The 18,373-nt window shown below is 46.2% G+C and overlaps 1 protein-coding gene across 4 annotated transcripts in view; it reads right to left on the reverse strand.

The window, feature by feature from the left end:
- Positions 1 to 548: 548 nt before the first annotated feature.
- afdna (afadin, adherens junction formation factor a) overlaps positions 549 to 18,373 on the reverse strand; it is a 129,393-nt gene continuing 111,568 nt past the window's right edge. For 2 of the 4 annotated variants that reach the window (XM_080745267.1, XM_080745266.1), the window contains exons 27-36: positions 17,930 to 18,145; positions 17,065 to 17,242; positions 15,345 to 15,750; positions 14,893 to 15,143; positions 14,339 to 14,553; positions 12,963 to 13,142; positions 8,716 to 8,850; positions 5,824 to 6,406; positions 1,963 to 2,047; positions 549 to 1,366 (exon numbers count right to left, since the gene is read on the reverse strand). In XM_080745267.1, coding sequence (XP_080601393.1) covers positions 1,210 to 1,366; positions 1,963 to 2,047; positions 5,824 to 6,406; positions 8,716 to 8,850; positions 12,963 to 13,142; positions 14,339 to 14,553; positions 14,893 to 15,143; positions 15,345 to 15,750; positions 17,065 to 17,242; positions 17,930 to 18,145 — 2,406 coding nt within the window. In that variant the 3' untranslated portion in view covers positions 549 to 1,209. The remainder of the gene's footprint in view (positions 1,367 to 1,962; positions 2,048 to 5,823; positions 6,407 to 8,715; positions 8,851 to 12,962; positions 13,143 to 14,338; positions 14,554 to 14,892; positions 15,144 to 15,344; positions 15,751 to 17,064; positions 17,243 to 17,929; positions 18,146 to 18,373) is intronic. The other 2 variants (XM_080745269.1, XM_080745268.1) reach the window with 2 other exon arrangements.

Consider the following 18,373-nt stretch of genomic DNA (forward strand, 5'->3'; position numbering starts at 1 on the left):
TAAGAGTCAGTCAAATCAATTTCCACACAGCTCTGCAAAATGAAATTCAATTCAAACAGAAAAGTCCAATAGTACAAAATAAAGTATCTTCAGGGGAGGGATGGATAAACATTTAAAACTATGCCTGGTGACAGGGAGAACAGATGAAGGGAGTTCAGTTTGTCACGTGGAAAACCTGGTGATGGTGACACTCAATGTTAGTGCTGTTGCCACATTATTTCAGAACATTTTCACGTTAAGTGGCACAAATTTGATGTGAGCGTGTCGTTTGTACAGTAGTAAGGAAGGAGAAGAGTTCTGGCGTCTGATATTTACAGTCTTCTTGTGCACTTTAAAGAACCTTCTCTAAGACCCAGTGAATTCTAGTGTAGAAGGGAAAGCCATAGGACCTTCCAGGGTGAATCGGAAACAAAAGAATTAAGCAATATTTAAGAACAGAAACAAGCTCACCACTCGGTACGGAATGAAATAACACAGTGTATGGCAAACCAGAATGGACAAAATGTTCACTCACTCTGTATCAGAATAACAAAAGAAAAAGATTGGTCTCAAGTTCTCAATCCTGGGCATTTATTTCAACAAGAAATTAAAAGTGAGAATGTATGTAATGCAGATAAACAGCATAAAATAACATAAAATTGTTAATATTACAGTCAGCTATTTAAAAAGAAAATTTAAAATGGAAAAAGAAAATCATTTTTAAATCCCTAACCGAAGAACCATTTTACAAACAAAAATATATCCCCCTTCGCCATAGTGATTTCTCAAAAAAATCATATCAGCATTAAAACATTTTTACAGTGATTTACCATAATATATCTTTGATAGATCTTAATGAAAAAAAAGGATGTATGCCATAAAGGTCTCGCCTATTGCAACGATACAACTATGTCATACATGAATGGTCCAGTTAAAAGGGGGAGAAGGAGCAAGAGAAAAGGGGCTGAAGACAACGCAGTGGAGAGGAGACGGTGTGAAGAGGGGGGCAAACATCTCTCTCTCCCCTTTCTTCTGCCAGGTAGGAACCAGAACCAAGGTTTTCCCACAAACACCTAAAACCATTCTTTGTTCACTTAAAGAACAGGCAGAAGAAGTCTTAAGATGGTTGTGGGGAAGCGAGGTGGGTTGGCTGGGTGGAACAGGGATGTTGGTGGCAGGGAGGGGTAGTTCTCTGGGCCTGGAGGGGTGACTAAGGCGGTGTTCTGAAGTCTACTTTGTGTTAAGTTCATTTTCCAGCTCCATGAGCTTGCGCGAGGCCTTGACCTTGTTGGACACCTCCTTCCCCTGGGAGAAGAGGCGCTGGCGTTCCTTAAACGTCAGGCTCTCTGGCTGAGCTCCCCCGGGGACTGAGTTTTCCTGCTCCTGGCTGCTCGGGAGGAGGCAGACAGGTGGAGATAGGGAGGGAAGGAACGTGGGTGAGAGGACTACTTACGGAAGTGACACACAATACACTTGGACATCCACATCTATGCACACATTCATTCATTTAACTTAGTTAAGACTCATCTATAAAGTATCTCAAACTCGAAGTAACACAAACTAGTTTCAAATCAGTAGATTTTCACCAGTATGTGATTCCAATCATGCACATTTGGATAATTAAACAACATCATTAAGTCACTGGAAATACAAGAGAGTGATTTTATACCATGGCCACAGAGAATATACTTGCTCATTTCTAGTGGTAAATGTCCTTTCCTGATCTTAAAGGCTGCATTACAGTAAAGTGATACAATTTAATACAATTTACAGAGAGTATTAAGAATGTTGTAACATTGAGTCAAATGAACAACAAATTATTCTACCTGTTGCATCATATCCACATTATGAATCATTGTTTTCTGCAAACACCAATAGTCATCCCAAAAATCTTATCGCGTTATTCAATCAAAAAATATTGTAATGTTTAATTTAGTCAATATCGCCCAAACTGGATGCATATATAAGGAGTGGGCAGCTCACCCTTTCGTCCACTTGTCTCGCGGGTCCTTGTAGACCTCCCCTGATCCTACAACTCCTGCTGTGTTTCCAGTGTATGAGTTAAATCCTGTCCACGTGTTGGAGGTCACACAGGAGACAAAGAGCAAAACATTAATGAGGAACATGCACCTGACGCCAGTGACACAGACTACATGTAACGGCTATAATATCTCACAGACGAGCTGCTGGGTATGAATCTGCATTCTGCAGTAATCCTACTGTACAACTGCAGCATTGGGATTTAGTCTTCTATTAGAAGACTACTAGAAATTTGAAAACTATAGTTTTAAGAGGGTGTGTGCAACTAGTATGCACGCATTACCCTAAGGAAATGTCAAATCATTGAACCATCAGCCATAGGCTAAAATAAAAATGGGTTGGTCTTAGATAACGTGTAACATCTTCTACCCAGCAGTTTGTCCTGTTTACGTTCTGTATTTCCGAAAGACCAGATCAAGCAGAAGAGTGCTAGAGAAGCGTTAGGCAGAGTGAAAAAGAGTGGTAAGGCTGTCATTCAACTTGAGCAACAGGCAGAGAAGAGAGAATGTTAAGATGTTAAAAGCATTTCAAGGCCGGTATGAAGTAGCAGCGTGGTCTGTGGTAGTGTTGTCAGGGCTCTGGGGTCGAGAGTCATCCATAAGGTCATAGTTCCAGTACCTACAGTACAGCATGCTATTTTATATTCTGTTTTGTACATAACAAAGGAACTGATTTGAAGTTGGTGTCGAGGGGCTTTGCATAGAGCAGAACCCCTCCCAGACAGTCCCATCAGAGCAGTCTAGACAGTATAACCAGAAACCTCTGACGATGCCGGACTGAGGGAAGTACTGGACTCATAGATGACCTCGACCTATGACCCCACTTGAAGAAAATGTTAATTGGTCGTCTCGGGCGTCCCTGTGTCTTTTCCTCAGCCCAGACCCACTGTACCAAATTCCAAGGGCTTAAAAACCTCCGCACTAAACCAGACCAGACCAGACTGGATCAGGTCAGAGCGGAAAACACCAGTAAGTATGGCCCGGTGCATGTGATCGTGTGAACCATAGGACAAGCCAGGGATATGATATCAAAACTCAATGTCTGCCCTACCAGTTGCCTTCCAAGAAACACAACCAGAGTCCAAATGCATGTAGTTTTTTGTAATGTTTTTCTTTTTTTTACTGGTTTTGGATGAAATGGAGAGGGGTAGGGTTTGGTAGAATTCAGACACGAGACACAGTGACTCAGTCCAGGGTGTGTGTGTGTGTGTGTGTGTGAACCAAGACGGATTGATTCTGCTGGCAGCGTCTAGGATTTCTTTTTTTGGTTTGTAAGTGTAGTTTGGGACGAGCCCAAGGTAGGGTCCCGCTCAGGATGAAACCACACAAACACAAACTGGCTGAGAACAAAGTAACCATTAGAGAAACCGCCTTCCTTTATGGGCAGTCGCGTTCTTCCATGAAGCCACGGGAGATGTAAGCTTACACCACTGGCTACGCCATGGAAATACTTTAAATTTCACAAGAAAGTCAGCCAAAGGTCTTAATGGGTTAAAGGCTGGGGATACATTTTGATTTCATTATTTCTCATCACTTGCAAATCTATCTTGGCTTCTTATAAATCTGGGGCGGATATTCATACCATAAAGGGAGGGGAACAAGCAGACTGTTGCATTGCCAAATCCTAGTCAGCTAGCCAATAGAATCATCGGTCTGGAACGTACTGAAGGTCATTGGCCAGGGAAGGCAGAGGCTCAGGTGCTGATTGGGTCACCTAAGCCCCTGCGATGCCCCGAGGGAATTGTAGGATGTTTAGTGAAGCTGGTGCATTAGACAGCATCACAGCTAAAGCCAGACAGATAGACGGCCACTGATAGACATTCAAACCAGCCAAAATGTACACAGACAGACAGACAGACAGACAGACAGACAGACAAACAGACAAGGCTGGAGAAGGAACACTTGGCAAACAGTGGGATAAGGATAGGTTGACATAGAACAACGACATTAAATACTAATGAAAGAAAGAGAATAAGCTGGGGAGCATCTTGGTCAAAGCAAAGCGCAGGCAGTAAAAAGCAATGGACTTTCAGCGGATTATTTGGGAGTGAGCTCCTGAGCAGCCATAGTGCAGTGGAGTGAAGTGGAGTGTGCTTCTGTGGTACTGAGATACCAGAGACAGAATGTCAGAGTGAGACGTGCACCGTTGTTTAGTCAGGTAGGTATTTTCTCTGGGGGACGGATAGGTGTGGGTGGGGTGGGGTGGGGTGAGGTAGGAGGGAGGGGGGAAGTTAGTGGGATGGTGTTCCTTACAAGTGAGGAACTCAACACAAGGATTCCAATAAGATCGAGGTAGTGCAGTTATTGTTGATTTGCACTAGTTTGAAAGGTATGTACTGTATGTGTAGTTTGTGTATGTGAAGGCATCCCATGCAGGGAGCCATTCCCTGGGACTTAGGCATTGGTTCATTGAAGACTGTGTTGCATTTTGGGCACTGCTCAGTCTGTGGCTATTCAAAGAACTTTGGGTTTCTTCTGGTTCAAGAAAAAAAGTCTAAGATGTGATTAATGTCAACAGGGCTTTGGGGCTTAGAAATTACATTCAAATGTATTCAAGCCCAAGTTGTACTGACGAAAAAAAAGTTTACCTAGTGTATTTTGGCATGAGCATGTCTGAGATTACTAAAGCAAAGAAAACAGCCAATCTAAATAAGTTAAGATTTACTTTGAGGCACACTGCACTTCCAATAAGCAATTCTGCAAAAGAGGGCCTTTTGACTTTAAATAGGTGATGCTATCACTACATAAAATATGGCCCAGGCCTAAAGACTTTACATTCCTGGTTTTCTATGGCTTTTCCAGTAAAATGCTATATATTCCTACAACCAGGAGGGGTCACTGTGTGTTTGGAAACTGGCCGAAAGATGTGTTTTGTACAATTGAACCACACAAGTTAATCCTGCAAGTGCACAAGTAGACCCAGTGCAAGTCTTCTGAACAACCAAAGACAGAGCAGAAAACGCCTCACTCAACAGATCTGTTCTCCTGGGTGTCTGCACTCGAGATGTGTGTCTATGCATGTAGAAATGAGCGTTGATCCTTGATTGGCTGAGTGGGGTGATTGATGGGTGTGTAAAGCCAATGGCGTGTCTCCTTCCCGAAAGCCAACGCTGCTAAAGCCACGAGAGGGCAGGGCATGAACACCGCAGAAGCAACCAACCAATCAACCTGACACACATAGAGCAAGGCGGAGAGTGACAACACCAACAGTACTATGATTGGCTCTGATGAGGTCTCAGTTGGTAGTGAACAGCGGCGAGGGGGGGGGGGGGGGCAGGTAGATTTATTGATTATCAATTGCTTTTACTGTCCGCCAGTCGTGACTGATTGCACTGATTGGAGGAAGATGAGGAGGAAATTCACTCGGGAAGGACAGGGGAGAAGGGAGTCCGAAATAAAACATGAATGAAACACAAAAACAAAACAAACAACAAAAACAAGAAATGGAATCTGATTCAACTCGAGGAGAGGGAGTCAAAAATGTTCCACACAAAAACAGAGACATAACGGATGGAAGTTGTCGAAATTAGGACTTGATTGGCAGCTATGGAATGACACGGGGTGAATTTGGACAAACACAAAGAGAAGAAATAAGACTACACGGGAAAAAATGGCAGAATGCCTCTCTACATGAAGAATAGATAAAAAAGGAACAAATTAACACCAAATTAACGCTAAACCATGAAGGCGTGACGAAGTGAAATGAAAAATTGAAGGAAAAAAAAACATGAGTGAATGAGAGGGGAGGTATGGAGGGCAGCGTGGGGAGCCTGTCTCCTCTCCTCTCTCCTCTCTCTGGTTCTACCTTTGTAGCCGGCAGAGGGCATGTAGCAGGGTTTGGTGGGAGGGGGAGGGGCGTGGCCTGTACTGTTGGCGTTGTTGCCCGGTGGCTGGAATGAGCCGGACAGGAAGATGCCGTCAGACATAGGGCGGGGCTTGCGCGCTGTGGGCGGCGGCCGGGGCTTGACGTGATTGGGCATGGCGGCCTCGGGGAGGTCGCCGTACGACTTCCGGGTGGCCGACGCCTTGGCCTGACCTGATAGGCCGCCGCTTCCCGCACGGGTGGCTGGCTCCTCCCCTTCCTCGTCGTCTTCCTCCTCGCCCGTGTAGGAGACGAACTTGGCCGTGTAGAGCGTGTCGGGCGAGGCGACCTGCGTTTTGAGGTAGGAGGTGTTTCTCTGCGGCGGGGGCGGGGGGGTGTTAGTGGACAGGGGGGGTGCGGGGTTGGGGGTGGGTGTTGGTGAGGGGGGCTGGTAGTCCCGGGGCAGGGGCGGCCGGTACAGACCGGCGGCTGGCTCGTCGGGGGTCAGCAGCTTCCTCTCTGCCTCGTCGTGTTGATGGCGGCGTGCGGCCTCCAGGCGCGTGTAGTACTCCTGTTCCTGTCTTCTCTACGAGGGGAGGGGAGAACCTGTTAGTGCGCTCCGCCGTCATTGACCCCTCACACCTTGGCACGGGGCTGTCTTAATTGGTCTAAATCAGCTAGAGGATGCTACCTACGTAACTCTACAGGGAGGGAACCACTTGCCCCTCTCTAATCTGTACCCTATACACGAGGTTCCACCCTTTCCCTCAGCACAATTTTCTGTGGAAGTGTACAGAGTATTTGTCTCAATGTAAATGCCTGAGAAAGGCTATTATGCTTGTATTCGTGTGTATTTGCCTGTGCATCTGTCTTTGTGTGGATGCGTGTGTGTGCACGTATGTGTGTGAGAACACCCAGAAGCAGGGTGGTGGGGATCTTAGGGACCGCGCAATCGTCTTTGTTTCACAACCAATCCCCCACTCTGCTGTGAAGTGGTTTGGCAGCTCTGGGGTCTGCCTACATTCACATCGTATGGGATGGGCTATAAAGGCTCCACACACGCATGCAGGGCTAGACTGGCGGTATTTCTTTGGCTCCACACATACTCTGGGTTCTGGGAGGCCTGGCTCTCTGGGTTTGGGGGTCCTGGAGACCAGCCAGCCGGTCCCCAGACAGAGAGAAAGAGTGCTGGGCTGGCCTGGAGTCTGGATTGACCTGAGTGGGTGGGGTTAGTTTAGTATGTGAGACTGGGGTTGGGTGGGTGTTTGATGATGTAAGGGTTGGCTGAGGACGGATTCAGATTCCCCCTGAGAGAGAGTGAGTGAGTGTGTGTGTGTGTGTGTGTGTGTGTGTGTGTGTGTGTGTGTGTGTGTGTGTGTGTGTGTGTGTGTGTGTGTGTGTGTGTGTGTGTATTCTGGTATGAACTTAATAATGAAAGCGGGGGGGAAGAGGGGGAGGGTGGGCGGCATTCCCAAATATCGGAAGCAATGCCTGAATGGAATGATTGAAAAATAAATCAACAAATAAATGTGAAACTAGAACTGCTTCCCCACAAAACGTAAAAGATTCTGCTAATAAATCAACAGAACTGATCTCATTGACTGACACTGACGGTAAAACAACAATAACGACATCAACGACAGCACCACAACAATGGGTGTCCCATGCTTCTGGGGGAGAGGGGTGGGGGCTGTCTGGGGTCACAGAAAACGACATAATGCAACAATACGTCACATTGAGGGGAGGGGACACAGGATGAATACATGCAATTGGACATAAAAATTATACATACAAATCATTGTCAACATTGTCATAATCATGGTTATTACCATCAATGTCTATCCCCTTTTCTTCTTTTTTAGGAATGCACCATCTTCACTAGGCATGCATTTGCAATGATGTGGCTATAGCTAACTGCCCAATTGTGGCTTAACATGGCTAAACAACTTGGTAGCACACAGGTTGCGCAACTGCAGTTTACCAGTTTCAACACTATTGTATATTCTCACTTATAACAAAGAATTCAAAATTGAGACATTAGAAATACGATATTATTATTTTAAATATGAACAGTGTAAAAGGAAACCAATTCACTGAATTAATGTCTTCGCTATCACTACCTGGCTTCAAATTTACTTTGACAAATTTGATTCCAGTAAATAAAGAAATACAAAACATGGAGCTGTGTTTCTAAAATCTGACAATATGGAAATCTTCATAACACATTGCATGTTCGAGAGATACTTGTACGCCAAAAAGCTAAAATAGACGATCTACAGTACAAGCTCATAGCACTTCACAATGTAGATTGTAGAACTGCTATTTACGCAGAATGTTTGATGAAAGTTACCTTTTCCAAATATACACCCAGAATAGGGATGCTAGGGTTTGTGTGGTAAAAACATTGTTAAAATGATGTAAACCTGTTTCTCCTTGGTGGAGTTTGTTAAACACCCAGTGGTCCAACCAGCTGTGATGACTCATGGCACAAATATCCTGACTGAATGGTCACCATGGTGACGTCAATGGACACAACACAGTAGCGAGACACGGTGTGCTCAATTTAACACACAGGCGGAGATGGGTGGGCGGACAGTAGCCCAGACCACTGGAAATGTAACAACTCCCAAGTAGAAATGTAGCTAAACCTTAGCTAGGCTATGGCTGAAACACTTGCAATATGTTGCTAGTCCAAATAAACAGCAGCCTGGGCAAAAGAGACAAACACAAGGCATTACTTCACAGATGTTCACTTTGTCGGGCTGGTACTGGAGACAAAACTGTCTAAAATAAAGACTCACATCTATAGTGGTTGCTTTTAGGAGTCAAAATCATAATGTTCCAAGAATATCTTCATCCTCACCACACAGTAAGCAGACAGACAGACAAACATACCTTCTCCTCGGCCTCTCGTCGGGCTCTCTCTTCCTCTCTCCACCTCCGGTCCTCCTCCTGCTTGGCTCGCTCCTCTGCCTCCCGTTTGCGGATCTCCTCAAGCTGCTGTTTGCGTCGTCTCTCCTCATCCTGCAACTGCAACCACGGCAAGGACAGAAAAACAGAAGACATGAACGCATGCAGACACAAGTTGGTCAGCGGCGTTGCACGAAAACACCTCAGCACCAAACACTGACCTTGCTTGAATGGACACACAAACCTCAAGAGAGATAGACGAGAGACGCCTCCCCCCTTTTCCCCACCGACTTGGCTGCACACTAGCTACAGCACATACTGAAATGTTTGGCCTAGAGCTGAGGTAAGTTGGATTTCTCTCACGAACGAGGCTGCTCCTGAGGGGCAGAGCAGTGTGCACTGCAAAAACACACGGCGTAGGCAAACACAAACACACACACACACACACACACACGTAGACATGCAGATGAGGCGACAAAAGGACAATAACAGCGGCAGCAAACAAAACAACATGACAACCCCTCCTTCGGAGGCTTTAGGTGCACTTGATTTCATTTACGGGACGTGCCGTGACAGTGTAACCTGAGCAAATGCTAATGTAACTGCAGAGCTGAGTAGGGGGCCATATCAAGTGGACTTAAAGTTACTGCAAGCCTTCAGCTGCTGCATGGGTAATAATGATATCAACAATGAAAGATAATAACAGGCATATTAAGTCTGTTCTAAACACAAACACACAGTCATACGAACACTGGAAACAAACAGCGCCATTCTGTGGACTCAACGGTGGCTTTGTGCATGAAGAGGCTAAGCACTGTAGGTCACCAAGCGCTCACACACCAACGAACAATAAAAGGAAAGATCGATAGATGGATATGAACATGGATAGCATCAAGGTTTGCCCCATGCAGACGGCGCCAGAAACGAGCAAGAGGCCGGGATGGGGACGGGGTACATGCATGGTCCGGCGTCTCTTGCGATGTCTTGAGCCATGCACCTGCCGTCTCTATTTGCACTCAAAAAAATAAATACAAATCACACCTAGTGTGAAGTGAGCGGTGCTATTTATGAGCTAATTTCATCAAGCACCGCTCAAATCACACTTAGTGTGAAGTGAGCAGTGCTATTCACGAGTTAACAAACTTACAATAAACTTTGAGCCCCGGACATTTTACACAAACTTTGAGCCATTTGTGCGAAGATGTAGGGCAGGCCATATCTAGGCCTGATGTAGCCCACGCTTCAGTTAAGACCCGGACATTTTTTTTACACGTTTTTCCCTTCGGTTTTTGACCAGATAAAGCCAGATGTTAGAGCTATAGCTCCTGTTCAAGGAGCACCGCTCAAAATAAATAAAATAAAGAATAGACTGGCTATCTAATATACACCACAAAACTATTCTTTTAGGGTCTGTGGAAAAGTATATTCCAACAATTATTGAATTTAACATGAGTTTAGGACTTAAACACTTGATGTAACTGTAGTTTATTTACGATTTCTGTGCGTATTTAAAACCTGGACAAAATGAATTGCTAAAGCTCAAGCTGTTTTGGTAAACAGCAGCAAAAGGTTTACCGTTCCCCACTGCTGTAGTTTATTTTGAGTGGACAGAGACAGACAGCTCCCACCAGCCAACGAGCATCAAGCATCCCCAGGATGGCCCCGCCCCTCCATGACTGGTCAACTCCTTCAGGCTAAAATAATGGCCAGGTCCCCACTTCCTGAACACCAAAACCCCAATGACACAAACCACAACAGTCCAAGATGAAGGTGGAGGAAGGGGTCGGAATGAGCGAATAGAAAACACGGGTGGGTGGGCAGCCCAGACAGGAAACAGGAAGTGACGTGTGTGTGTGTGTGTGTGTGTGTGTGTGTGTGTGTGTGTGTGTGTGTGTGTGTGTGTGTGTGTGTGTGTGTGTGTGTGGGGCGGAGGGGCGGAGAGGGTAAAGGGCGTGGCGTTTGAAAGAGGAAAAAACGTACCAAGTCTAGAACAGAGATAGCTGGGACAGCAGTCTGCTGCTAAAGAGAAGAACAGAATAGGAGAGGGAGAGAGGAAAGATACAGAGTGGAAGCGAGGGAGGAGATAAAAGAAAATATGAAAGAAAGGAATGGGGAAGGAAGGGGGGTTGTTAGAAAAGAAGAAAAATAAAATCAATCAAAATGAAATCGGAAACCAAGACGGAAGGGAGAAAATAAAATATTGGTGGAAACCAACAGGAAGTCATATAGAGAGAGAGAGAGAGAGAAAGAGAGAGAGAAGAGATAAAAGTGAAAACATTGCTTGGGGTTTTTCCAGCACTGCCAAGAGGAACATTCCCTCCATCAGTGTGGTTGTGATTAGCGTCATGTGAACAGCCCCGTCCTCCTCAGATGGTGAGCGCACCCCGCCCGCATATACGTACAACATACGCATATGGAAAGGAGGGATTCTAGCAGGAGTCCATCCAAAAAATCTCATCTTTCAAGAAGACGGCCCTCCGTGTCCTTGATGTAAACACAAACCCACATACACACAAAACTGCCCTAGACAATACACACAGTCCTGCTTCTACTCCAAGGTCAGGACTACAGACCTTTCACGTTCAAGGCTCCAGTCTGTTCAAGGTCAGGGCTACAGCCTGTTCAGGAATGTTTCAATTCAAAACTGTAAGTGGGACAGTTACTTTATTTACTTTAATTTCACAAAGCCACTCACAGAACACAGACAGCAAGTCTGTATTACAGAGACTGGCTGTCCACTGGCCTTGTCAGGAGTCAGGACCAGTTTGAGACTAAGTTTAACCTGCTAGCCCCACATCAGAATTTGTACCTGAGGGTCCCAAAGCCTTTTCTTCTTACCTTCTTCCCCCAGGGGATCAATAAAAGGTCCATCTATCTTCTGTCCTCACCTCAAGTTTCTAAATATGACAATGTGATATAAATTCCAAAAAGGACAAAGCATCTGTAAACATACAGACCAGTTAGTCTAAGATGACATATCTGGTTGTAATACAGCCTAAAGACCATCCTGAACAAATACATGCATAAACCCATCCTATGAAGCAAGTCGCAAGAATTTTCTTACAACAAAATGAGACCGGCAACATTTGTGTCCATGGTTTTCATGTTGCTATGGCGACACTCAGCAACATACACCGCCCCCACCACCCAACTAGCCGCCACGCTTCCATCCGTTCAGCCAATCGCAATATATCTTTTTCAAGCAGCTCAGCATGGCAAAGCGATGACATAAAGCATGTTGCAGGTGCACATTGCAGGGCATTTCCATTGTTACTGCGAGCACTGCAATGAAGAGAGAGGAAAGTGGTGGGGGTGTGGGGGGGTTGGATTTCAACTTCCCTTCGCTACACTAGAGAGAGCAAAAGAGAGAGAGAGAGACAAAACAATGTGTGCATGCTTTCCTGCCTTCTTCAAACTCACTTGAGCTTGTAGGACAATCACAAGTGAATGTTTGTCAGGGTGGTCATAGCTATACAGCAGGGTTCCCCAATAGGCGGCCAGCGGGCCATTTGCGGCCCGCTGGGGGCTACTGTCAGGCCCCCACCAACCCCAGTAATAATGGTGGTATAAGAGCAGCAACAACACAAGTATATCGTCGTTGTCAGGTGGAAACCTCGTATCTCCAAATTTGTACGTTCTTTCGCAAAGTAAAGCCCTGCTTCATCATTCAAGGCCGTCTCACAAAAGTAGCAGATCTACAAGCACACAACGCCTCGCGGTAAAATGATAAATGCAAAACGAACGGTTTTGGACATACAAGATGTTCACCCGACAACGACGATATTTGAGCTGTCGCTGGAGTAGCGGGATCGCCACCGTCGCCCCCTGCAATGCTGTGGCCCTGGGATTGGTACCCTAGACATGATTCGGCCCTTGGGGAAAACTAATTGGGGAACCCTGCTATACAGAAACCCCTGATTTTCTTAGTTGTGCAAAGTGTCGCACACTAAAAACTCAGTGTGTGACACCGGCACAAATCCGGCTCAACTGATATCTACACAGGTTGACACAATGATTCATCCCATTCTGCATACTGGGCTGCTTGCCAATCTCTCTCTCTCTTTCAATGCGCTTTCCCATCGCTAATCCTTCTTTCCCTCCTCCTCCGTTCCATCCCACTCTTTTCTCCTCCTCCGCTGAGCTACAACGTGTTGCGTGTTCGTTTGTTCCTCCCTGTCTCTGCTCTCTGCCTGCGCTCCTTCCGTCTCTCAACCCCGTCGCCCCTCTCTCACCCTGGCTCTCTTCTCAGCCTCCAGCCTCTGCATGATCATCATGGTGTCCACGTCCTCGTCCTCGTCTTCCTCCTCGTCCTCGTCGCTCTGGTTGGACTCCTGCAGTCGCTTCTGGAACTGCCACTCCAGCATCAGCTTCCTGAGGCGATCGCTCTCCTCCGCCGTGCGCTCCGGTTTGGCCTGCGGGGGAGACACACAGCTCCGACTTCAGCTCCAATAAAAATAATAATCACCACTAGTAATACCAATACTGTTAGCATAGCTGCTGTAATACTTCTTTTTGAAATAGTGAAAATAGAAGATCTACAAGAACAAAATGCTTCTAAGGTCGTACATCTGTTATATTGAGAAAAAAAAAGAAGTCTTGAGTGGGTAAAACCGTCTTTTTTTGTACAATTTGTGTGAGGTTATTAGTGCATGAATTTGATCCAACCCATAAAAACCCCTCTGTAGACATCTATTTTGTATCGTCAGGAAAAGCATTCTTCAGGCCTTACGGTTGTGTTCAGACGAACATGATATTTGTGCCCATTATAAAATTAAAGAGGCAGTATTTTGATTTTCAATAGTATATTTGTTGTAAGGTGAATTTTCTACCAGCAGCCATGAAACTGAGCAGTCTTCTGTCTCTCTGAATGTACTGAAAGGTTGACTCCAGTGATCTGTGACTGCGAGCTACAATCCTTACTTCCTGATCTTTAGATGCCTCTCTCAGTGTCCGTGCCATTGTCCTTGTTCTCTGTGTTTATAATAGCGATCTAGAGTGATATGCACACGTTGAAAGATTTTCCCCTTAAGTGATATGTCGTCAAAGCAAATAGAGCAACATCCAATGTTGCTATGACCCAATTTGTAAACGGCTAAGTGATTATTTGTGTCGCCATTCAGCCAGAAGCAGAACACACCTTTAGAGACACTCCATATCATTACGGAACTGCTAATGCAAAGAATAAGTAGAACATAAAAACTGATTTTGAATGTGACTCTTTCAGCCCTTTATCTGGAAGAGCATTTTGTTCCATTTATACAATCTCATAGTTTGCTCTATATGGCAGTGGTTTCCAAACTTTTCAGGTTGAGACCAAAAGAGACGTTTTTGGTTGGAGACGTCTGCCCGTGACCCAAACCAATGAAAACAGCAGATCTACAAGCTCACAGTGCATCACGCAGCGTTGTGAGCTTGTAGTGCAGCTATTTTCACAACTTCTTAAAGATTTGTTTTCGAATCTATGGAATTTCATAGAGACAAAATGTAGGAAATCAAAAATTAAGGGACCCATAAAAATGTGATGGAGACCCACAAGTGGGCCTGACCCAGTGTGTGGGAAACAGTGCTCTGTTAGGAACATAGGAGCTGAGGCCAGGGCTGGACTGACCTGGAGGTCCTGGATCTCCTTGTCCAGCAGGTCCACTATGTGGAGCTGCTGCTGTTTCTCTGCCTTCTCGCGGGCGTCTCTCTTCCAGGGGTCGGGGGACAGGCTGTCGCTGGAGGACAGCTCCTCCTTGCTGATGGTGATGTACTGCAAGTCCCGCCTCTCGATGGTCCGTGGCTGTTGCTGGGGCAGCAGCTCCCTGATCACTGTGTCCATGCCTGGGCCAAGTGACAACAATTCCCTTAATTTTTAGTTCAGAGTACATTCAACCCGATTTGTACTTCGTTGTACAATGTTGTCAGTGTCACGCTCCAAAAACAGCCGATCTAAGTTCAGCTACACCACGAGCTTGTAGATCTGCTATACTCTGTGCACAGCATCATCGCACGACAGAGCATACATTGGGCATCACACTGCAAAAGAGATTTTAAGACGATACGTGTGAAGCTAAGCATAACATATCCCGTTTTCTCTAAACTCTCTAAATAAAGTATCTCTGTGTTTTTTTATGCGTTCGTATTTACAGCAGAAAACAGTGTTTATTCCAATGTTTTTACCTGCTGGGCCGCCTGCTGGGGCCGGGGGAGGCACAGCAGAGCGAGGCAGGCTGGCTAGCTTCTCTGGCCTGGACGGAGGGGGTGGCTGTGGCTGGGGGGGCATGTAGGGCTGTGGCGCAGCCACTGGGGCCCCTTGGGGCTGGTGGTGGGGAGGGGGCGCTGCTCCTCCATTGTTGTGGGGCGGCACGGGCATGACTGGGTTGGCCCGGATCTGTCCCAGTTTCCTCTCCTGCTCCCGCCTTTTCCTGTCCCTGGGGAATCAAAATCATCATAACTCGACCCAATGTCTCGTGGAATCATTTTGTATATAAAATACATCATAAATAGATAACAGTAATCAGTGATACCTCTAGAGGGCACATTTCTAAGACGATTACTGAATTAATTGTTCTTAACCTGGAATTTGTAGTTACAAAACATTCTGTTAACCGGAAGGGTTCAAAGCAGCCTACCTCTCTTCCTCCAGGCGAGCCTTCTCCTTCTCGTACCAGCGCTGCTGCTCCTCCCTCTTCTTGCGGTCGGCCGCCTGCTGGGCCGCGGCGGGCGACACGGTGGGTGGCGGCGGCAGGGGCAGGTCAACCTGGGCGTCATAAGGGTCTGGGTAGTGGGCGGGTGGCGGGGGAGGCGGTGGAGGGGGCAGGTCGGAGCGCGAGGGCGGCTGGGCGTGCGGGGGCACGGCGTGGTGAGGAGGGGCGTTGTTGGGCGTCTTCCAGCGGCCCGGCCCGCTCTTGTGGTTCTGGCCCTTGTTGGACGACGAGGACGATGCGGAGAAGTTGAGGTGCTCCTGGCTGGAGGTGGAGGACTCCACCGACGAGGAGACCGGGTGGTGGTTGCCCCAGGGGTCCATGCCGCCCACACCTGGGAGAGACGAGAAGGACGCATACAGTGAGCGGAGCCCTTGAGCACGTTTGCATGCTTAGTAATGATTCGGTTTTGGTCATAGCACCCAAAACATGCCTTGGTTATATGAATACCATAATCAGCTTATCTTAATCTGGTTATGGTCTTAATCGCTGTAAACATAATGACATTATGTCATTATGTCACATCATAGTATTTTTCTGACTGTATACAGTATAGATATTTTCTTGGATTGTTTCTAGGGTCAAATGGGAGCCGCATGGAAAGGAAAGAACCCTATACAGTATTTGTTTATACATGATAAAATGTTATCTACATGACATTTACTATACACAGAAAATGTTGCAAGACATTCTATTCTGTACCTTTTAGTTGTCCCTAATGAAGAGAATACAAAAAGCATAAATGGACCCTTCACCCACCTTCCTCATGTTTAATTCATGCCCTGTGGTGGGATGGTGTTGTGGGCCTAAAAGAGCTGATCTACAAAAGCTGATCTACTTACTGTACAGGTCCGCAAATGGTTGTGAGCTTGTAGATCTGGCTCACAAGAGTTATACATCTGCATTACTTAATAACAAGAGAAGTCTACACAATTAGGAAATATAGAAGAAGTGTTATTTCTGATCAACGTTTGCCTGTTATCTCTACTATGGCACCACATCAATACAGCACGTTATTGTGGGGGGAAAAACCTTATCCAACAACAACAAAATATTAAACAACGCATCCACTACAAAATCCTACTAACCACCTTCAAGGCACTCAATAACCTGGCTCCCTCCTACCTATCTGACCTTATTCATCCCTACGTCCCAACCCGATCCCTCAGGTCCAGTGAAGCCAACCTCCTGGAGGTCCGCAAGGCCAAGTACCGCACCTGGGGGGACAGGGCCTTCTCTGTCTCTGCCCCCACCCTCTGGAACGCTCTCCCCAACCACCTTAGAAGCGCTCCCTCCCTCCCCTCCTTCAAAACCTCACTCAAAACCCACCTCTTCAGGATAGCCTACCCCAGCTGAGGTCTGGAATTTATGCCCAGAGTCCCCGACTGACTTTTATCTTTTTAATTGTTGAATTTACTGAATTTACTGTTTATATTCTAATAAAGTTGTTTTTTCCTTTGTTGTTAAGCGCTTTGGGTACTTAGAAAAGCGCTATATAAATCCAAGCTATTATTATTATTATTATTATTAAAAGTCTTGGGTCTGAGAGGCAGAATCTCATCAAATGGTGGTCTGTGGCACAAATTCCCAATAAATGATGGCCCCCCGTTATGAAGCGGGTTGAAAAGCACTGCAGCTGGGGCTTCACCTCGCTGGTAGTCCATGTCTCTGTGCTGGTATTCGTGTGGACTGTGCTGGTAGTCTGGCTGCTCTCGGGAGTAGAGCTGCTCCTCTCGGTGGTGCTGTGGCTGCTGCATGTGGACCAGGTCCTCTGGCCTCAGGGCGCCCGCTGGGGGGTACAGCTCCTCCTGGGAGTGAGCCACGTGCTGGGGGACAGCAGGGTGGCGAGAGGAGAGGTAGGGAGGCAATTTAGACCAGTGGTTCTCAAACTTTGAAATTTGAAGGACTCCCCTTAACTTTGAAAGTGTACAAATGGAACCTATGGTTCCATGTGTACACTGTCAAGGTTACAGACTTGTAAGGGTCAATTTAGACCCCCACAAAGGAACCTAGAGAGACCCTGAAATCCACATTGAGGACCACTGATTTAGACCACATTCCAAAGATGGCTATTTAGCCGAGAACCAACATCTTTCTCTGTTGATGCAGCTATATTACATCTCTCACTAGTGATAAAAGCAAATAATCGCTATATCAAATAAATGTACCTGAATATTCATCAATTTACAATTTAGGATTTAGCAGACACTCTTAATCCTGAGCGACTTGGAATAAGTAAGGACAGCACATAATAATACATCAATACATCAACATGAATTCATCAAATGCATAGAAATGGTAATCTAAAAAACATAGGTATATCAAAACAATCAAGGCATCAAACATGTAATTTAGACCTGAAAATGTTGACACCTTGTCTTATTAAAAAGTGTAAAAGTGTACAAATTTACCTATGGTAAATAAGACTGTAACCGGGACTGGACTCAGTGCTCTACATACTTTGTGCATGAAAATAGAACCAACAAAGACAGTAAGGTGCAGTGTCATTGTACCTGCATGCTGTTGTCGAGGAGTTCGTCAGGCATGCCACCAGGCAGCCTCTCCCTGTCGTCCATGCCCTGCCAGTGCTGAGCGGGCCCCGGCCCCTGGCCGTGCCCAGGGGCCACCACCCGGTCCTGGCTCTTGGAGGCTGGGATGGTGAAATACTCCCTGGGGTAGGTCTGTGTGGGGATGGGGTAGGCTTCGGGGCGAGGAGGGGATGGCTCCTCCTGAATGGGGAGAGTGTGGGGTAAAGGGAAAGTAGTGACATGAGGCATCATGCAGTAAAGGGTTTTGGGACAACCGTCATAAAACATTGGATGCAGATTATTGTGTATTATGCATTGTTTTCCGGATTTCTATAAAACCCTGGTCCTATCGATAGCTCACACAAAGTAATCTCTTTACAAGCTAGTTACTATAAGCTAGAAGAAATTCAATATCTTCCATCTGCGTTA

The sequence above is a fragment of the Nannobrachium achirus genome (assembly GCF_963921795.1).
Source record: "Nannobrachium achirus genome assembly, chromosome: 16".
Taxonomy (NCBI): Eukaryota; Metazoa; Chordata; class Actinopteri; order Myctophiformes; family Myctophidae; genus Nannobrachium; species Nannobrachium achirus.